Source organism: Labeo rohita, chromosome 24, assembly GCF_022985175.1.
Source record: "Labeo rohita strain BAU-BD-2019 chromosome 24, IGBB_LRoh.1.0, whole genome shotgun sequence".
In the NCBI taxonomy this organism is placed as follows: Eukaryota; Metazoa; Chordata; class Actinopteri; order Cypriniformes; family Cyprinidae; genus Labeo; species Labeo rohita.
The window spans coordinates 3,755,455-3,771,144 of record NC_066892.1 but is presented as its reverse complement, the minus strand read 5'-3'; the positions used below and the strand labels follow the sequence as shown (position 1 = coordinate 3,771,144).

At 36.6% G+C, this 15,690-nt stretch overlaps 2 protein-coding genes across 7 annotated transcripts in view; both read left to right on the top strand.

Moving 5' to 3' along the window:
- The first annotated feature begins 324 nt into the window (after positions 1–324).
- decr2 (2,4-dienoyl CoA reductase 2, peroxisomal) lies at positions 325–5,229 on the top strand. Of its 2 annotated transcripts, none has more exons than XM_051098902.1 (10): positions 325–537; positions 665–772; positions 892–960; positions 1,684–1,735; positions 1,823–1,958; positions 2,044–2,168; positions 2,299–2,392; positions 3,659–3,763; positions 3,847–4,035; positions 4,297–5,229. In XM_051098902.1, the coding sequence occupies exons 2-10, from the start codon at positions 672–674 to the stop codon at positions 4,329–4,331; spliced, it is 906 nt and encodes a 301-aa protein (XP_050954859.1). In that variant the 5' UTR covers positions 325–537; positions 665–671; the 3' UTR covers positions 4,332–5,229. The 2 variants fall into 2 exon arrangements, with proteins under 2 accessions (XP_050954859.1, XP_050954860.1); XM_051098903.1 differs by having other exon boundaries at positions 3,847–4,083.
- Positions 5,230–6,299: 1,070 nt separating this feature from the next.
- The window catches only part of rab11fip3 (RAB11 family interacting protein 3 (class II)), a 35,399-nt gene continuing 26,008 nt past the window's right edge, over positions 6,300–15,690 (top strand). For 3 of the 5 annotated variants that reach the window (XM_051097694.1, XM_051097695.1, XM_051097692.1), the window contains exon 1: positions 6,300–12,257. In XM_051097694.1, the coding sequence (XP_050953651.1) occupies positions 7,440–12,257 (4,818 nt within the window). In that variant the 5' untranslated portion in view covers positions 6,300–7,439. The remainder of the gene's footprint in view (positions 12,258–15,690) is intronic. The other 2 variants (XM_051097697.1, XM_051097696.1) reach the window with 2 other exon arrangements.

Here is a 15,690-nt window from a genome sequence, read left to right as displayed (position 1 = left end):
TTATGCCTTACCCCAACACTGTTCACTAATAATAAAAAAAAGCGTTATTAAAGGACCGTGCTACGACGTTGGTGTTCTCTGAAATGCCTTCGACGGATATAAATACCGTATTATATGAAAGTGCTAATCATTTTGATTTCCTCAGTACTTTTTGAGGTCTCAGAAAACATGAGTCGACAACTTGCTCAGAGCATTTTGTCTATTTATTAACTATATTGTAAACAATTTGTCATAAAGGTCAAATATTTTTTTTAACACTCCACATCCCTGCTAGCTCTAGTAAAAGCGGACTACATTTCCCATAATGCCATACGTCGTCACGTTCGTTTGACGTCACACGCATCTCGCAGGTACAGAAGTCCATCGTGCAAAATGAAAACAACTGTTACATAAACATCATTAATTACCCTGGAGCTGATCGCATGTGCAAACGGATTCACAATTTGTGTAAAATAACTCTGAACTTTATTTCACGTTTTGTCTGGACTGTTTTTTTTCTCGCTGTCGCATTGCAAAAGCAAGGAAGTAAAGTGAGAGGTAAAAATCAGAGATCTAATACTTCTGGTAGATGTGGATTTTCAGTTGTCTGACTGTCATTTGCTAATGCAATGTAACCTGTAAATGACCTTTTGGTGGTTTGCAATGTTTTTATGTGGTTATTTAGAAGGATCATGGCAGAGAAACCTCAGCTGGTCAATAATTCACCAGAGGACATTGAGACTGATGAGTGCATGAGCACATACACACATATCTACAGCCCTGATCTGCTCATGTAAGCGCAATAAACAAACTTAAGTTTTATTTTTTGCATCTGAAATCCCTGCATTGTTCAGTATGCATACATATATATATAGAGAGAGAGAGAGAAATGACTTTTTTGTGTGTTTGCAGTGATCAAGTGGCCTTTATAACTGGTGGAGGGTCAGGTATTGGGTTTCGAATAGCAGAAATTCTGATGAGGTGAGTTGTCAGTGATTTTTCCAGGACAGTTTCTCGCTGTCAACACTTTGTCCATGACTGAACCTCTCAGCTTGACTTTTTCACTGATGACATACACTACCATTCAAAAGTTTGGGGTCAGTACATTTTTATTGTTTCTTTTTTTTTTTTAAGAAATTAATACTTTTATTCACCAAGGATGTATTAAGTTAATAATTAAAAGTTTATTAAAAGTTAATGATAAATAATTTACATTGTTATAAAATATTTATATTTTGAATAAACACTGTACTTTTTAAACTTGTTATTCATGAAAGAATCCTGAAAAAAAAAATCACAGGTTCCAAAAAATATTTGGCAGCACAACTGTTGATATTATCCAACACTGATCATTCTAATAATAAATCTGCATATTAGAATGATTTCTGAAGGATCATGTGACACTTAAGACTGGAGTAACAGCTGATAAAAATTCAGCTTTTCATCACAGGAATAAATTCTATTTTAAAGTATGTTAAAATAAAAAACATTATTTTTATATTGTAAAAACATTTTGCAATATTACTGTTTTTTTTCTATATTTTTAATCAAATAAATGCAGCCTTGATGAGCATAAGAGACTTCTTTAAAGACTATTACAAGTCTTACTGACCCCAAACTTTTGAACGGTAGTGTACATGCCGATCTTTAACCTTTGTGACCTTTAGTATTTTAACGTTTTTTTTTTTTTTACTTTTTCATTAGGCATGGTTGTGACACAGTCATCGCCAGCAGAAATCTGGAGAAACTCACAGAGGTACTGTCTCTAAAAAAAATCCAGTAACTTACTGATGACATTACTTTAATGAAGAGTAACTCATCTTTATGTGTTTGTGTGTTTTAGGCGGCGAAGAAGTTAAGCAGCACCACAGGCAGACGGTGTTTGCCGTTTACCATGGATGTACGTCAACCGGAGACGATTTCTGCTGCCGTGGATGAAACCCTGAAGACATTTGGACGTGTTGACATACTTATTAACAGTAAGACTTAAGTTTGAAGGTCATTCTCTAATGTGTGATTACACAATATACAAGCACATGTATGACATGTATTTTTATTTAACAGATGCGGCAGGTAATTTCTTGTGTCCAGCTACATCATTGTCTTTTAACGCTTTCAAGACAGTAATGGAGATCGACACCATGGGAACTTTCAACACCAGTAAAGTCATCTATGACAAATGGTTCAAGGTATATAGTTTTTATTACCTAAATATCTCAGTTCTTGGCTTCTTTGCCACATGTTGATGCCTCTCTGTATTAAGCAATAATTTATAGTAAATGTCGTCTGATAATTTGTGGATTTATTTCTTTTTCTCAGGATCATGGCGGCTCCATTGTCAACATTTCCGCCACGCTAGGATACAGAGGTCAGGCTCTCCAGGTGCATGCTGGGTCAGCAAAGGCTGCAAATGGTTAGTGTTATTTTATTTTTGGTTGGCATAATTTTGTCTGCTTTATAAAATCATATGATTGTTTTTATAAACATTAAAATATATTATATTTTATATATTTTTATATACATATAAGTATTTATATGAGTTACAGCGCTGCATGACAAATGGAAGAAACTTTACATAAGGCAATAATATGCAGATTAATACATTTAAAACTAGTATGAAGACTAGTGTTAGTCACTTGTAAGTTGGATAAAAATGTGGAATTGGATAAGCGTTGAATAAATCATATTGTGGTATTTAAAGATGGAATTATGGAATTTATATATTTATCTTAATTCATGTTTCTGGTTCTATTATGAATTATTTTTACTTGCATATATATATATATATATATATATATATATTTTTTTTTTTTTTTTTTTTTGACCCTAAAATGCCAGATACAGTTTATTTCTCTAACTGTGAGGATACAAGATGTTATAAAGGCTGAAAAGACTTTAATTAGGCACAATGAACTACAAAAAAAAAAAAAACAGTTCTTAAAAATAAAATAAATGGTAACTGTGTGTGTATATATATATATATATATATATATATATATATATATATTTCAACTAGCTGCCAGGGCAACATTTCTAAAAAAAATAAATAAATAAAATAAAATAAATAGACATATTTATAAATATAAATAAATAAATAATAAAAACTAGCAAATAAGGCAAAAACAAACAACAAAATTACTAAAAAAATTAACTATAGAAAAAATACTTTTTAAAAAAAGGGAAAAATATTAACAAAAAATATATTGTAGTGTATCAGTAATACTAAAATGTGACCCTGGACTACAAAACCAGTCATAAGCGTTAATTTTTTTTTTATTTTTATAAATAAGCTTTCCATTGATGTATGGCTTGGTTATGATAGGACAATATTTGGCAGAAATACAACTATTTGAAAATCTGGTATCTGAGGGTGCAAAAAATCTAAATATTGAGAAAATCGCTTTTAAATTTGTCTAAATGCAGTTCTTAGCAATGCATATTTCTAATCAGAAATTAAGTTTTGATATATTCACAGTAGGAAATTTACAAAATATCTTCATGGAACATGATCTTTAATTAATATCCTAAAGATTTTTGGCATAAAAGAAAAATCGATCATTTTGACCTATACAATGTATTTTTGGCTATTGCTACAAATATAACCGTGCTACTTAAGACTGGTTTTGTGGTCCAGGGTCACATAAGGACTAACTATCTGCATATGTATGTATGTTTGTAGATGCCATGACAAGGCATTTGGCGGTCGAGTGGGGTCCCAGTGGTGTGAGGGTGAACACAGTGGCCCCAGGGCCCATCTCTGGCACAGAGGGATACCGTAGACTGGGTAAGACCAGTTGTGTGTGTGTAGCCCAATTCTAGTGTCACTGTACCTTTCTTTTTCATTATAGTTTACTACGTTTCCTTTAGGTGGTTCACTTGCTGAGTCAGTTGGAGCTTTCCGCAGCATCCCGCTGCAAAGAGCCGGCAATAAGACGGAGATGGCGCATGCGGTTCTTTTCCTGGCCAGCCGTGCGGCTTCGTATGTCACCGGCGCTATACTGGTTGCAGACGGAGGGGCGTGGCTCACCTCGGCCAATGACGTGGAACGGCTGCTGGGTATTATCTCATCTCGCTCTGCAAAACTATGAACAGCACCACACACGGGTGTGTTATATAGGACTGAACTGATTAACATAAATCAGTAATTAGAAAAATGAGCAAAAATCTCACATGTGAGAAATTAGTTTATTTTTTCAAAATCTGTGATCTTGCAAACAAAGTCGTTTTTCTGTGAAATTTTCTAGTACTGTATGAATATGTGGGTAACATTTTGGTATATAAAATATCATTCTAACTTCGTTCCTCTTATGTTTCTAGGTTTTTGGTCAGCAGAGAAACGGAAGGATAAATAACACAAATATAAAGGATGAAATCAACAGCAATGGACAAGTTGATCACGCCATCTTACATCTGTATGATAATTGTTGAATATTACAAAAACGTCCATATTATTTTTCACCGCAAAACTAAAGAAAAAATAAGAGATTATATTCTGTGTTAAGAGATTTAAGACTAATTTTAGGACTTAAATTTTAGAATGAAACATTTCGACCCAATTTCTAACTTCTGGAGTAAATTCTATTTATTTTCTTTGGATTTTCAGCATAAATGTTAGTACAAAGAACAATTTGCAATTTTAATCATATTCATATGTTTTCTACTTTGATGATGAGAATGAGTTTCTTTTGTCTCATGGCAGTAATGACTGCTTTTTATATATTTTCTAATTTTATTTCTTTGATTTTGAGGTGAAACATGATGGACGTGTTTTTGAATTTATGAAAGTAAGATTTTTATAGAAACCCTTAAACTGTCTTCTCATTACATGATGGTTATATTGATATTTCAAGCATGTTTAACCAAAAAGTATTAGTAATTACAATGTATATTTTACTTCTGGTAACATAACTGACCACTCAAGCACTACATTAGCACCGTTTTTTAATTTTCAGCTACAGTATACGCAACCATGTCAAAGTTTTTTAAACAGTAAAATGTTTAATGTTTTATAAAAAAAAAGCCTCTTCTGCTCCCCAAGCCTGCATTTATTTGATCCAAAGTACAGCAAAAACAGTAAAATTTTGATATATTTTTTACTATTTAAAATACCTGTTTTCTATTTGATTGTGATCAAAGCTGAATTTTGAGCATCATTACTCCAGTCTTCAGTGTCACATGATCCTTCAGAAATCATTCTAATATTCTGATTTGCTGTTCAAGAAACATTTATTATTATTATTATAAATATTTAGAACAGTTGAGAACTTTTTTTTCAGGGTTCTTTGATGAATAGAAAGATCCAAAGATCAGCATTTATCTAAAATAAAAAGCTTTTGTAACATTATACACTGTACCATTCAAAATACCAATTATAAATAAATTAAAAGTGATGATAAAGATATTTATAAAGTTACAAAATATTTCTGTTTCAGATAAATCCTGTTCTTCTGATCTTTCTGTTCATCAAAAAACCCTGAAAAATTTCTACTTAGCTGTTTTTAACATACTAATAATAATAATAATGTTTTGAGCAGCAAATGAGCATATTAGAATGATTTCCGAAGGATCATGTGACTGGAGTAATGACGTAAAAAATTCAGCTTTGAAATCACAGGAATAAATTACATTTTATAATATATTAAAATAGAAAAGTGTTATTTTAAATAGTAAAAATATTTCAAAATATTACTGCTTTTGCTGTACTTTGAATCAAATAAATGCAGGCTTGGTGAGCAGAAGAGACTTCTTTGAAAAACATTAAAAATCTTACAGTTCAAAAACTTTTGACCGGTAGTGTATGTATAAAACTCTAAACAGAAATGATGTAAACATGACTGTGTTCTTATACCTAACAATTTTCGTAATAAATCTTTTATAATTCTTGTATTACCTTTTCCAGGTGTTATTATCTGTAATATCTGTTCGTACACACGGTGGCGCAAGAAAATCACAACAAATAACTAAAAAAAAAAACATTGGTTGGTTAACAAATAAGCATTTCTTCTGAGTAGCCGATTATATAATTTAATTCTGCCAAACTCCGTCTCGATTATGTTAGTCACTAACTTATTTTACCTCAAGCAGTGCTAATTAGCAAATGACAGCACCATAGCCGTCAATCAACTGATGCGCGGGAATGTGACATTTAAAAAAATAACCGTTATAAATCTGCATTCCATTATCACCATCGCAACCAAACGCACAGATCGGAATGATTCTTGACGCCTGTGGTTTAAAGCGGTAGACTGCGGCGCCGGCGTTGCGCATGCGTGTTGCTGACGTCGGATTGTGTGCGTGTGTGTACACGCGAGTGTGTATGTGTGAGTGAGACACAGCAGAGGTTGTGTGTTGCTGCTGATGAGAGAGAGACAGATATAACTGAAACATCATCCGTCGACTAAAAAACAGGACCTCACGAACGCATCTCAAATCTCGGATTTGAGTTTAACGGATACATCGGGGCCGAGGGATTCAAATAAAAGGGATTCGCGCTTTATTTGGGGGATTAACGGTGGTCTTGATCTGATTTGATCCCGCTAACAGGCTAATAACAAGCGCAGGTGGATGACTCGCCAGACTCGACCTGGATGTTGGCCTGTTTTTAAGGAAGACATACTGAGGAATAAAACACCGAGCGTCAAATCAAATTAAAGGATTCATTCAGCTCTGACGGGAAGAAGAAACATCACGGGTGGTCTTTTATTGTAAACTGGAAAATCAAATGAGCGGGGGTCGTATGGGCCAGCTAGTCGGCTATTTGGTTTACCTCAGATGTGGAGGATGCTGAAGCTAACCGCTCTGGAACAATCTATTTAAGGGTTTTCGGGGTTTTTTCTGTCTAATATACGCAATGACAGTTGTTTAAAACAAAGTCTGTTGTGCTTAACATGTAAAAAATCTGATATGTTAACCTTTAGACAATCTGAGTAAGAAGAATGAATACACTGCCTCGTGTTTATACAAAATAACCAGTCTTTAATCATTAATAGTTGATCCAGGGAAGCGTCAAGCCTGTTATAAGTGTACCATTAATGTGAACTTAAAAATAATGATTTGCTTATGAGGGAGTTAAAGGTTATGTAATTTGGATATACAGTGTAACATTGATATAGCTTTTGAGGAATTTCATGTATTTTCTTATACAGTTATAGATTTTGAAATTCTATTTTTCATGACGTGTTTTTTTTAATGGGTAGCAATCTTAAGCACTGAAGTAATCCTGTTATTATGTGTTGATTAGGATGTGGATCAGCATGTTTTGAGAAGTCTTATGTTAAATGGATTAGATGACTTTGAATGCGGAACAGGAAAACAGCCAGTTTTTTTTCTTTCTTTTTTTTATGGGGAGGTTTGCATATCGGAAAAAATATCTCGGCCCGTATTACGGCAGTGAAACATTATCCCTGTGTCTGCAAAAGTAAACAGTAGTTGATCATTTACAGGGAGCTGGACGCTTACGCATGGGTCTCAACAAGGATATTTCTTTTGGTGCGTATGCTGGAAGAGGCCACCAACTGCTTTTGAATTCCCGAACATTATTATCTTGTGGGATCATAACAAAGGATTGGAATTTCTGGAATATTTCCAATCGTCGGAGGAGAGAGCTCTTCTTTTCAATGGAGCAAGTTCTCTCCAGCCCTCAGGGGTGTTCTGAGTGGGAGGTGAGCGGGAAAGCCGAGTGGGAATCCGAGCAGGATCCGCTCGGATTTCTTCTTATGGACAAAGACAACAGTTCTGTTGGTGATTCCACCAATGAAATTTTTCAGGAGAATGCCATAAACCTAGATGACCTGTTTTGGTCCTCGCAGTATTCTGGGCAGACGTATTCCTGGGAAAATGGTTTGGAATGTGTCTATCCCGAATGGAAGGCTCAGCCGGGTCCTTCCCAAAATCTCAAGGGGGAAGGGTCTCCTGGAAATTTGGAAATTGTCGATGGGGATCTCATCTGTTTTAATTCTAGATCTACTAGTCCTACGTTCTCGAACGTACAATCGCAGAATCAAAATACTTTTTATAACCCTCCCGAACAGGTGCCTGATTTCCTGCAACCAATGGAGGTTACTGCCACTTCAAACCCTCTAGATGTGTACACAGGTGAGCTGGGTATTATTCAGTCTGACAAAACACTACTCCAAGAATCCCACCTCCTTGAGGACACGCATTTAACAAACTGTGAGTTCAGCCATAGTTCCTTAGAGGAAAGAACATTTGTGAACAATGACAGCCAGAGCTTCCATCTCTCTCTGGAATCTGAAGGTTTGTTGCCTGTTTCTCCTGTGGAGTTGTCATGCACAGATACGAACTCAAATCCCAAGCCTTCAATTATTAGTCAATTTACACCAGAACACATCTACCTCCCAACCTCAGCCCTTCCCTGTGAGCCCATCCCTCCAACAACGTGTACAGAACCAACTGTCTCGTCATTTCACGAGGGTAGTGCTCCCCTTCCAATGGACGAGTTGGAGATGTTGTTACCCGGGCTGCTGGATGGAGGTCTGCACTCGGCTAGTAACGAGACCCATGATGATGATCTTCAGACACAAGAGACAACAAATGCTAACATGGAAACAACACAACTATCTTCTGAAGTAGAGACTGTATATAGGACTCCATTAGGTGAGTCTTGCATATCATCCGAAGTTTGTGAAGAATCATTGTGTGATTTATCAACAGAATGCACATTTGATGTACCATTGGAAATGGTTGGAGAAGAGTTCGAGGAGGAGGTCATGTCCAATGCTACAACTGCTAATGTTTTTTCTGAAGCTGAAACAGGACTTGCATTATTTGATATTGTTGATTTACAAGTAGAAGATCTTTCAGCTGAAAGCCTGCTGGACAAAGATGAACATAAGGAGTCCACATCACCCTTGCCGGTCAGCACGTCTGAGCATAATGCCTTAATTGATCTCTCACCTGAAGATGACATCTTAACTGAAGACCACAGCCAGTCCACACCTTCAACCAAGGCTGACGCCTTATTTGAGGTGCCCCGTGATGGAGATATTCCTGATTCCACATTTGAGATCTTAACAGACAGCGTCTCTTGTGAAGCTGTACCATCTTTAGACTCTGAAAATCCACCTGTGACAGTACAGGTCAAATGTGATGCAAACTCACCTGATCTTGAATCAAATTCACTCACCCTTGAATTTCAAGACAGAGCTGAAGCCTTATTTGAGGTGCCCCATGATGGAGATATTCCTGATTCGATTTTGGAGATCTTAACAGACAGCACATCTTGCGAAGCTTTACCATCTTTAGACTCTGTAATTCCACCCGTGACAGAACAGGACAAATGTGATGCAAACTCACCTGATCTTGAATCCAGTTCCCTCACCCTTGACTTTCAGTATAAAGCTGATTCCATATTTGAGGTGCCCCAAGATGGAGATATTCCTAATTCCACATTGGAGATCTTAACAGACAGTGTCTCTTGCAAAACTGTACCATCTTTATTGGACTCTCTCATTCTATCTGTCACAGAACAGGACAAATGTGATGCAAACTTACCTGATCTTGAATCCAATTCATTCACCCTTGAAGCCTTCTCTGAGGCGCCCCATGATGGAGATATTCCTGATTCCACATTTGAGATATTAACAGACAGTGTCTCTTGCGAAGCTGAACCGTCTTTATTGGACTCTCTCATTCTATATGTGACAGAACAGGACAAATGTGATGTAAACTCAACTGGTCTTGAATCCAATTCACTCACCATAGAAATTCAGGATAAGGCTGATTTCTTATTTGAGGTGCCCCATGATGGAGATATTCCTAATTCCACATTGGAGATCTTAACAGACAGCGTCTCTTGTGAGGCTGAACCGTCTTTATTGGACTCTCTCATTCCACCTGTCACAGAACAGGACAAATGTGATGCAAACCCACCTGATCTTGAATCCAGTTCCCTTACCATAGAAATTCAGGATAAGGCTGATTCCTTATTTGAGGTGCCCCATAATGAAGATATTCCTAATTCCACATTGGAGATCTTAACAGACAGTGTCTCTTGTGAAGCTGTACCATCTTTATTGGACTCTCTCATTCTATATGTGACAGAACAGGACAAATGTGATGTAAACTCAACTGGTCTTGAATCCAATTCACTCACCATAGAAATTCAGGATAAGGCTGATTCCTTATTTGAGGTGCCCCATGATGGAGATATTCCTAATTCCACATTGGAGATCTTAACAGACAGCGTCTCTTGTGAGGCTGAACCGTCTTTATTGGACTCTCTCATTCCACCTGTCACAGAACAGGACAAATGTGATGCAAACTCACCTGATTATGAATCCAGTTCACTCACCCTTGAAGTGTTATCTGAGGCGCCCCATGATGGAGATTTTCCTGATTCCTCATTGGAGATCTTAACAGACAGTGTCTCTTGCGAAGCTGTACCGTCATTATTGGACTCTCTCATTCCACCTGTCACAGAACAGGACAAATGTGATGCAAACTCACCTGATCATGAATCCAATTCACTCACCCTTGAAGCATTATCTGAGGCGCCCCATGATGGAGATATTCCTAATTCCACATTTGAGATCTTAATAGATAGCGTCTCTTGCGAAGCTGAACCGTCTTTGTTGGACTCTCTCATTCCACCTGTGACAGAACAGGACAAATGTGATGTAAACTTAACTGGTCTTGAATCCAGTTCACTCACCCTTGAATTTCAGGATAAGGCTGAAGCCTTATTTGAGGCGTCTCATGATGGAGATATTCCTAATTCCACATTTGAGATTTTAACAGACAGTGTCTCTTGCGAAGCTGTACCATCTTTATTGGACTCTCTCATTCCACCTGTCACAGAACTGGACAAATGTGATGCAAACTCACCTGATCATGAATCCAGTTCACTTGAAGTGTTATCTGAGGCGCCCCATGATGAAGATATTCCTGATTCAACATTTGAGATCTTAACAGACAGCATCTCCTGCGAAGCTGTACCATCTTTAGACTCTGTAATTTCTCCTGTAACAGAACAGGACCAATGTGATGCAAACTCACCTGATCTTGAATCTGATTCAGTGACCCTTGAAGCCTTATTTGAGGCGCCCCATTATGGAGATATTCCTGATTCCACTTTGGAGATCTTAACAGACAGCATTTTTTGTGAAGCTGTACCATCTTTAGACTCTGTAATTTCTCCTGTAACAGAACAGGACGAATGTGATGCAAACTCACCTGATCTTGAATCCAGTGCACTCACCCTTGAATTTCAGGATAATGTAACAAATGTTGAAACACACAACCTAGACACTGACCCTGAGGCTGTGGAGAGACAGCGAGCCGACGATACACCCACAACAGGCAACACAGAAGACTCAGACATAATCGAAATTTTAGAGAGCTTAAATTTGCATCAAAATCAAGAGGCAACCAATTTGGATATTTCTAGTTTAAACCTGGAAAACAGTAAACCTGACAATCAAGAATTGAATGCAATGAGTGAAACCTGTCAGGAACAAGTTAATATGCTTGTGGAAGATCTCACACCTTTGGACCAACCCAACGACTCTTTGACTGCAAACTCAAGTACAACTGTAATAGATAAACCTGCAGAAAATGTAACAGCTCACAATGACAGTCACAATGCACCTCCAAATGTTGAAGAGAAACTTCACAGTGTGTCTTTACAGGGAGGGGAGAGATCAGATTACAGTATGTCTACACAGAATCAAGTCATACCTCATTGTGAAAGTAATCCTGATTCTTTAGAATCCACTCCCTTCAACTGTACAGGTGATCAGCTGACCGTGACAGGTGGAGAAGTGGGGCCGGACCTTACAGAGACCACAGAGACACCTGGCCAATTGCATGAAGCTATGGGAGAGGGAGAGGGAGAGGCGGGGTTTCCCGCTCAGGAGGATTTCCATGAGCTGACACTATCACAGAAAGACCTGGCACAAGAGCAACAAGTGAGCTCAGTCGCCCCCAGCTCTCCTCCCTCGCACAGAAATGTCTTTCCCTGTGGAGCCAGCCTGGATGGGGAGGCCTACCTGACCTTGATGGAGAATAATCCTGATACTCCCAACATTCCCAAACATGCAGAAATGACTCTGGACCTGTGCAAGGCCTCAGATGCTCTACCGACCAAATCGCTCCATGACCAGAGGGTCCCTGTGGATTTGATAAACGTGCCTATAGCCCATAAAAGCGAGGAGCAGTCGGCTCTCCGAGCTGTTTTCCAGGCTTTGGATCAGGATGGAGATGGATTCGTCCATATTGAGGAGTTCGTTGAGTTCGCAAAAGCCTATGGAGCCGAACAGGTCAGTTTTTGGTGTGTCTGTGTCTATTTATGTGAGTTTGTGGTGGGTAAATGTTGGGTGGGGGTATAAATGTTACAAAAATGCTTTATGATTACAGGACACTGTGTGTCGTCTTTTGGTTCCCAAAGCTCAGAGTGAAACTTGATCATGGTGACACCCAAGAACTGCTCTTTTATTATTCAAACCCTCACAGACTCAGAATACCACTCTTGTCCCCTGTCTCTCGCTCCTTCTTTCATAGCCTCTTCCTTTTTTAACCATCAGCTGTTTTGCGTTATATTTTTTTTAAATCTATTTTTATATTTAATTACAAAGTAACTTGTGATAAATGCTGCATCTTAACTTGAACATCAGCTGTTTATAGGAATATTTTAAATAGATGTAAAATACTTTATAAAAAAAAAACTGGGTTGCGGTGACATGTTTACAATGGAAATGAATAGGGCTATTTTTTCGAGGTTTTAAAAGTCGAAATGTCATGTTTATAGTTTTTTTTTTTTTATCACTTGCATTAAGTCATCTGTTATAAGTTGTGTAATGTTTGAGCTTTCAGGCTCTTTAAATCATCCTTTTTACAGCTGTTTTATGGCATTGCATTGTCATGGAGACAAAGTTGAATAATAACTTTGCATAAAAATGGCTAGTAGGAGGTTGTTGTTTTTTTTTTACACTAAAATCATTTTTGTGGTTATACTATTGAAACAGACTGCTATTGAATCCAGATTTTTGCTTATTTTAAAGTAAAAGAAGGACAAGTGGCAGTTATTTTTTGTTGTAATTAACATTATGTTGATTATTATAATTTTGTCAATTTGAGCTTAATTTGTACTAAAACAGTTACACTACCAGTCAAAAAGCCTGCATTTATTTGATCTGAAGTACTGAAGTACTGAAGTACTCTGAAGTAGAATATTTATTCCTGTAATTTATTCCTGTGATTTCAAAGCTCAGCATCATTACTCCAGTCACATGATCCTTCAGAAATCATTCTAATATTTTGATTTGCTGCTTAAGAAATATTTATTAGTATTATGTTAAAAACAGCTGAGTAAAAAAATTGTTTAGGTTTCTTTGCTGAGTAGAAAGTTCAGAAGAACAGCATTTAATCTGAAATAGAAGTCTTTTATAACATTATAAATGTCTTTATCATCAGTTTTGATCAATGTAAAGCATCCTTGCTAAATAAAAGTATTAATTTCTGTCATCTCTTTCCTGAAAAATCCAAGCTTTTGAATGGTATAGTGTACAATGTTAAAAAAGCTTTTTATTTCAGATAAATTTCTATTCATCAAAGAATCCTGAAAATGCAACTGTTTTAGTTATTAATAATAATAATAATAATGTTTCTTGAGCAGCAAATCATAGAATGATTTCTAAAGGATCATGTGACTGGAGAAATTATGCAAAAAATTCAGCTTTGAAATCACAGGAATAAATTACATTTTAAAATATATTAAAATTGAAAGCAGTTATTTTAAATAGCAAAAACATTTTAAACTTTTACCTCTTTTGCTGTATTTTGGATCAAATAAATGCAGGCTTGGTGAGCAGAAGAGACTTCTTTAAAAAAAACATTAAAAATCTTACTGTTCAAAAACTTTTGACCGGTAGTGTAAGTCCAAAGAAAAAGAAAGAAAGAACATTTTTAGACAGTACAGATATCATGTGATTGCCACCTGAGCTAAGGCCAAATCAATAATAGATAATGCATGGCTGTAACGTATAAATTGGTTTGTTTTTGTAATGCATAAGAGTTTATTTAACAAAATATGATCCTCTGTATTGTTTGAAGGTCATTAATGGTGTTGAATTAGTGTTTATAGGTTTTTTTTACGTTATGCATTTGGCAGGTCAGTAGATATTCAAGAGGATGCATTTTATTTTCAAACTGCTTTTGAGACGTATAACATCAAGCACTGGATGTACCGATTTCAAAATCCCTCAGTGGTTATTTTGCCATTCAGATGAGAATATAGAATTGCGTTCTTGTTAACTCCTGATCCCCTAGACACGTGCCATTGTGCATTTAAGAGAGGACGGATTTGATGCCGGAAGTCTGGCTCTTTTGTGACTGTTAAAACTGCTGATCCGATCAGCTGAAAGGTTAAACGGACAGATAAATGATAGAGAGGGTTGCATGGACAAGTGAACTCTTGTATTTGTCTTTTCATCATTGTTGTTCATCTTTTCTCAAATGCACTTGCACTGTACATGGTTAAAGATACTTTATCTTTTTAATTTTGCATTGAGCTTGTGACAGTGTGATGCAGGTTTAAACTTTAACCGCCCTGTTATGAGAAAACCATCACATATTTGCAACACTAAGCAAGTTTGTGTTCTTTATAAGGTAGTTTATGGTTTCAAGGATGAAATTACAAACCATACACGGTCCCAACCTCGAGGATCATTCCTTTGTCTGCGTGACTGTGATTGACTCGAATTCTTGCAGAGGTTACGAGTGTATGTTATAAGAGCTTGCTCAGCTGGTTGGCACACTGAGATGTTTTATGACTGGAAGGGTGGAGAGAGATAAACTGATGGAGAATCAGGGAAACAGAAAGTGATATGATGTAAAAAGAAACGCTGAGTGCATGTGTGGATATTTGTATTTTAAGCTTAATCGCGGATATATTTTCAGTACACACTGGAGAGAGACTGTGTGTGTTTGCATGTCTTTTTATCTGTATGATACGGTTGCTATGCGATTGTGTGACGTTAAATGCAAATTCTTACCCAGAAGTAGCGTTTTCCAGGAAGGAACTGGTCATTAGGATCAGGTAACAGCAAAACTGTCCATGTGTGACTCTATGAGAGCTGCTACTGTGTATTTTGAAATGTAAGAAGTTAAAAAGTGAAAAAGTATAAAGAATAACTTTATCTTTATGGACTCAGTTAGCTCGTGAAGACCTAAAAAGCAAGTGTTTTTAACAAGATCAACAGCCTGAGGTTGTTAGTGTCTTTTTTCTGCTTTAATCATCGTATGTGATTAATGTGAGTCAGTCAGTCACACTTTTTTTTGGATGTGTGAAATCAAAGTGACGGCACTCATGTGACTGATTCGTGACTCGCCGGTTTTCACGCTTTGACTTGAGATGCTTTTATATACTGGGTTTAAAACGTCTCGTCGTCTGACCCACTTGACCTGAAGCAGTCATTTGATTAAGTAAAGCAAATTTGATTGTACAGGTAATTAAAATACCAGGAATAATCTTTAAACGATTGCTTACCTGATTGAAATGTATTGATAAAATACATACCCAGGGCGTTTTCTCTTGAGGTTAACTATTAAAAAGAGTAACTGGACATAAGTTAAAAAATATATATATTGTTTAAATTGTTACTGGCTTGAGTTATTATTTAGGAAAAAGTGTAAAATGCTTAAAACATAACTTGATACAATATGGACTGCATTTTTGTGTTATTATTATACTTT

Coding starts and splice junctions, on each gene's coding strand:
- decr2 (XM_051098902.1), top strand. CDS start 672: ATGGCAGAGAAACCTCAGCTGGTCAATAATTCACCAGAGGACATTGAG. Junction 1,736..1,822: donor ATCTGGAGAAACTCACAGAG/GTACTGTCTCTA, acceptor TGTGTGTTTTAG/GCGGCGAAGAAGTTAAGCAG. Junction 1,959..2,043: donor TGTTGACATACTTATTAACA/GTAAGACTTAAG, acceptor TTTATTTAACAG/ATGCGGCAGGTAATTTCTTG.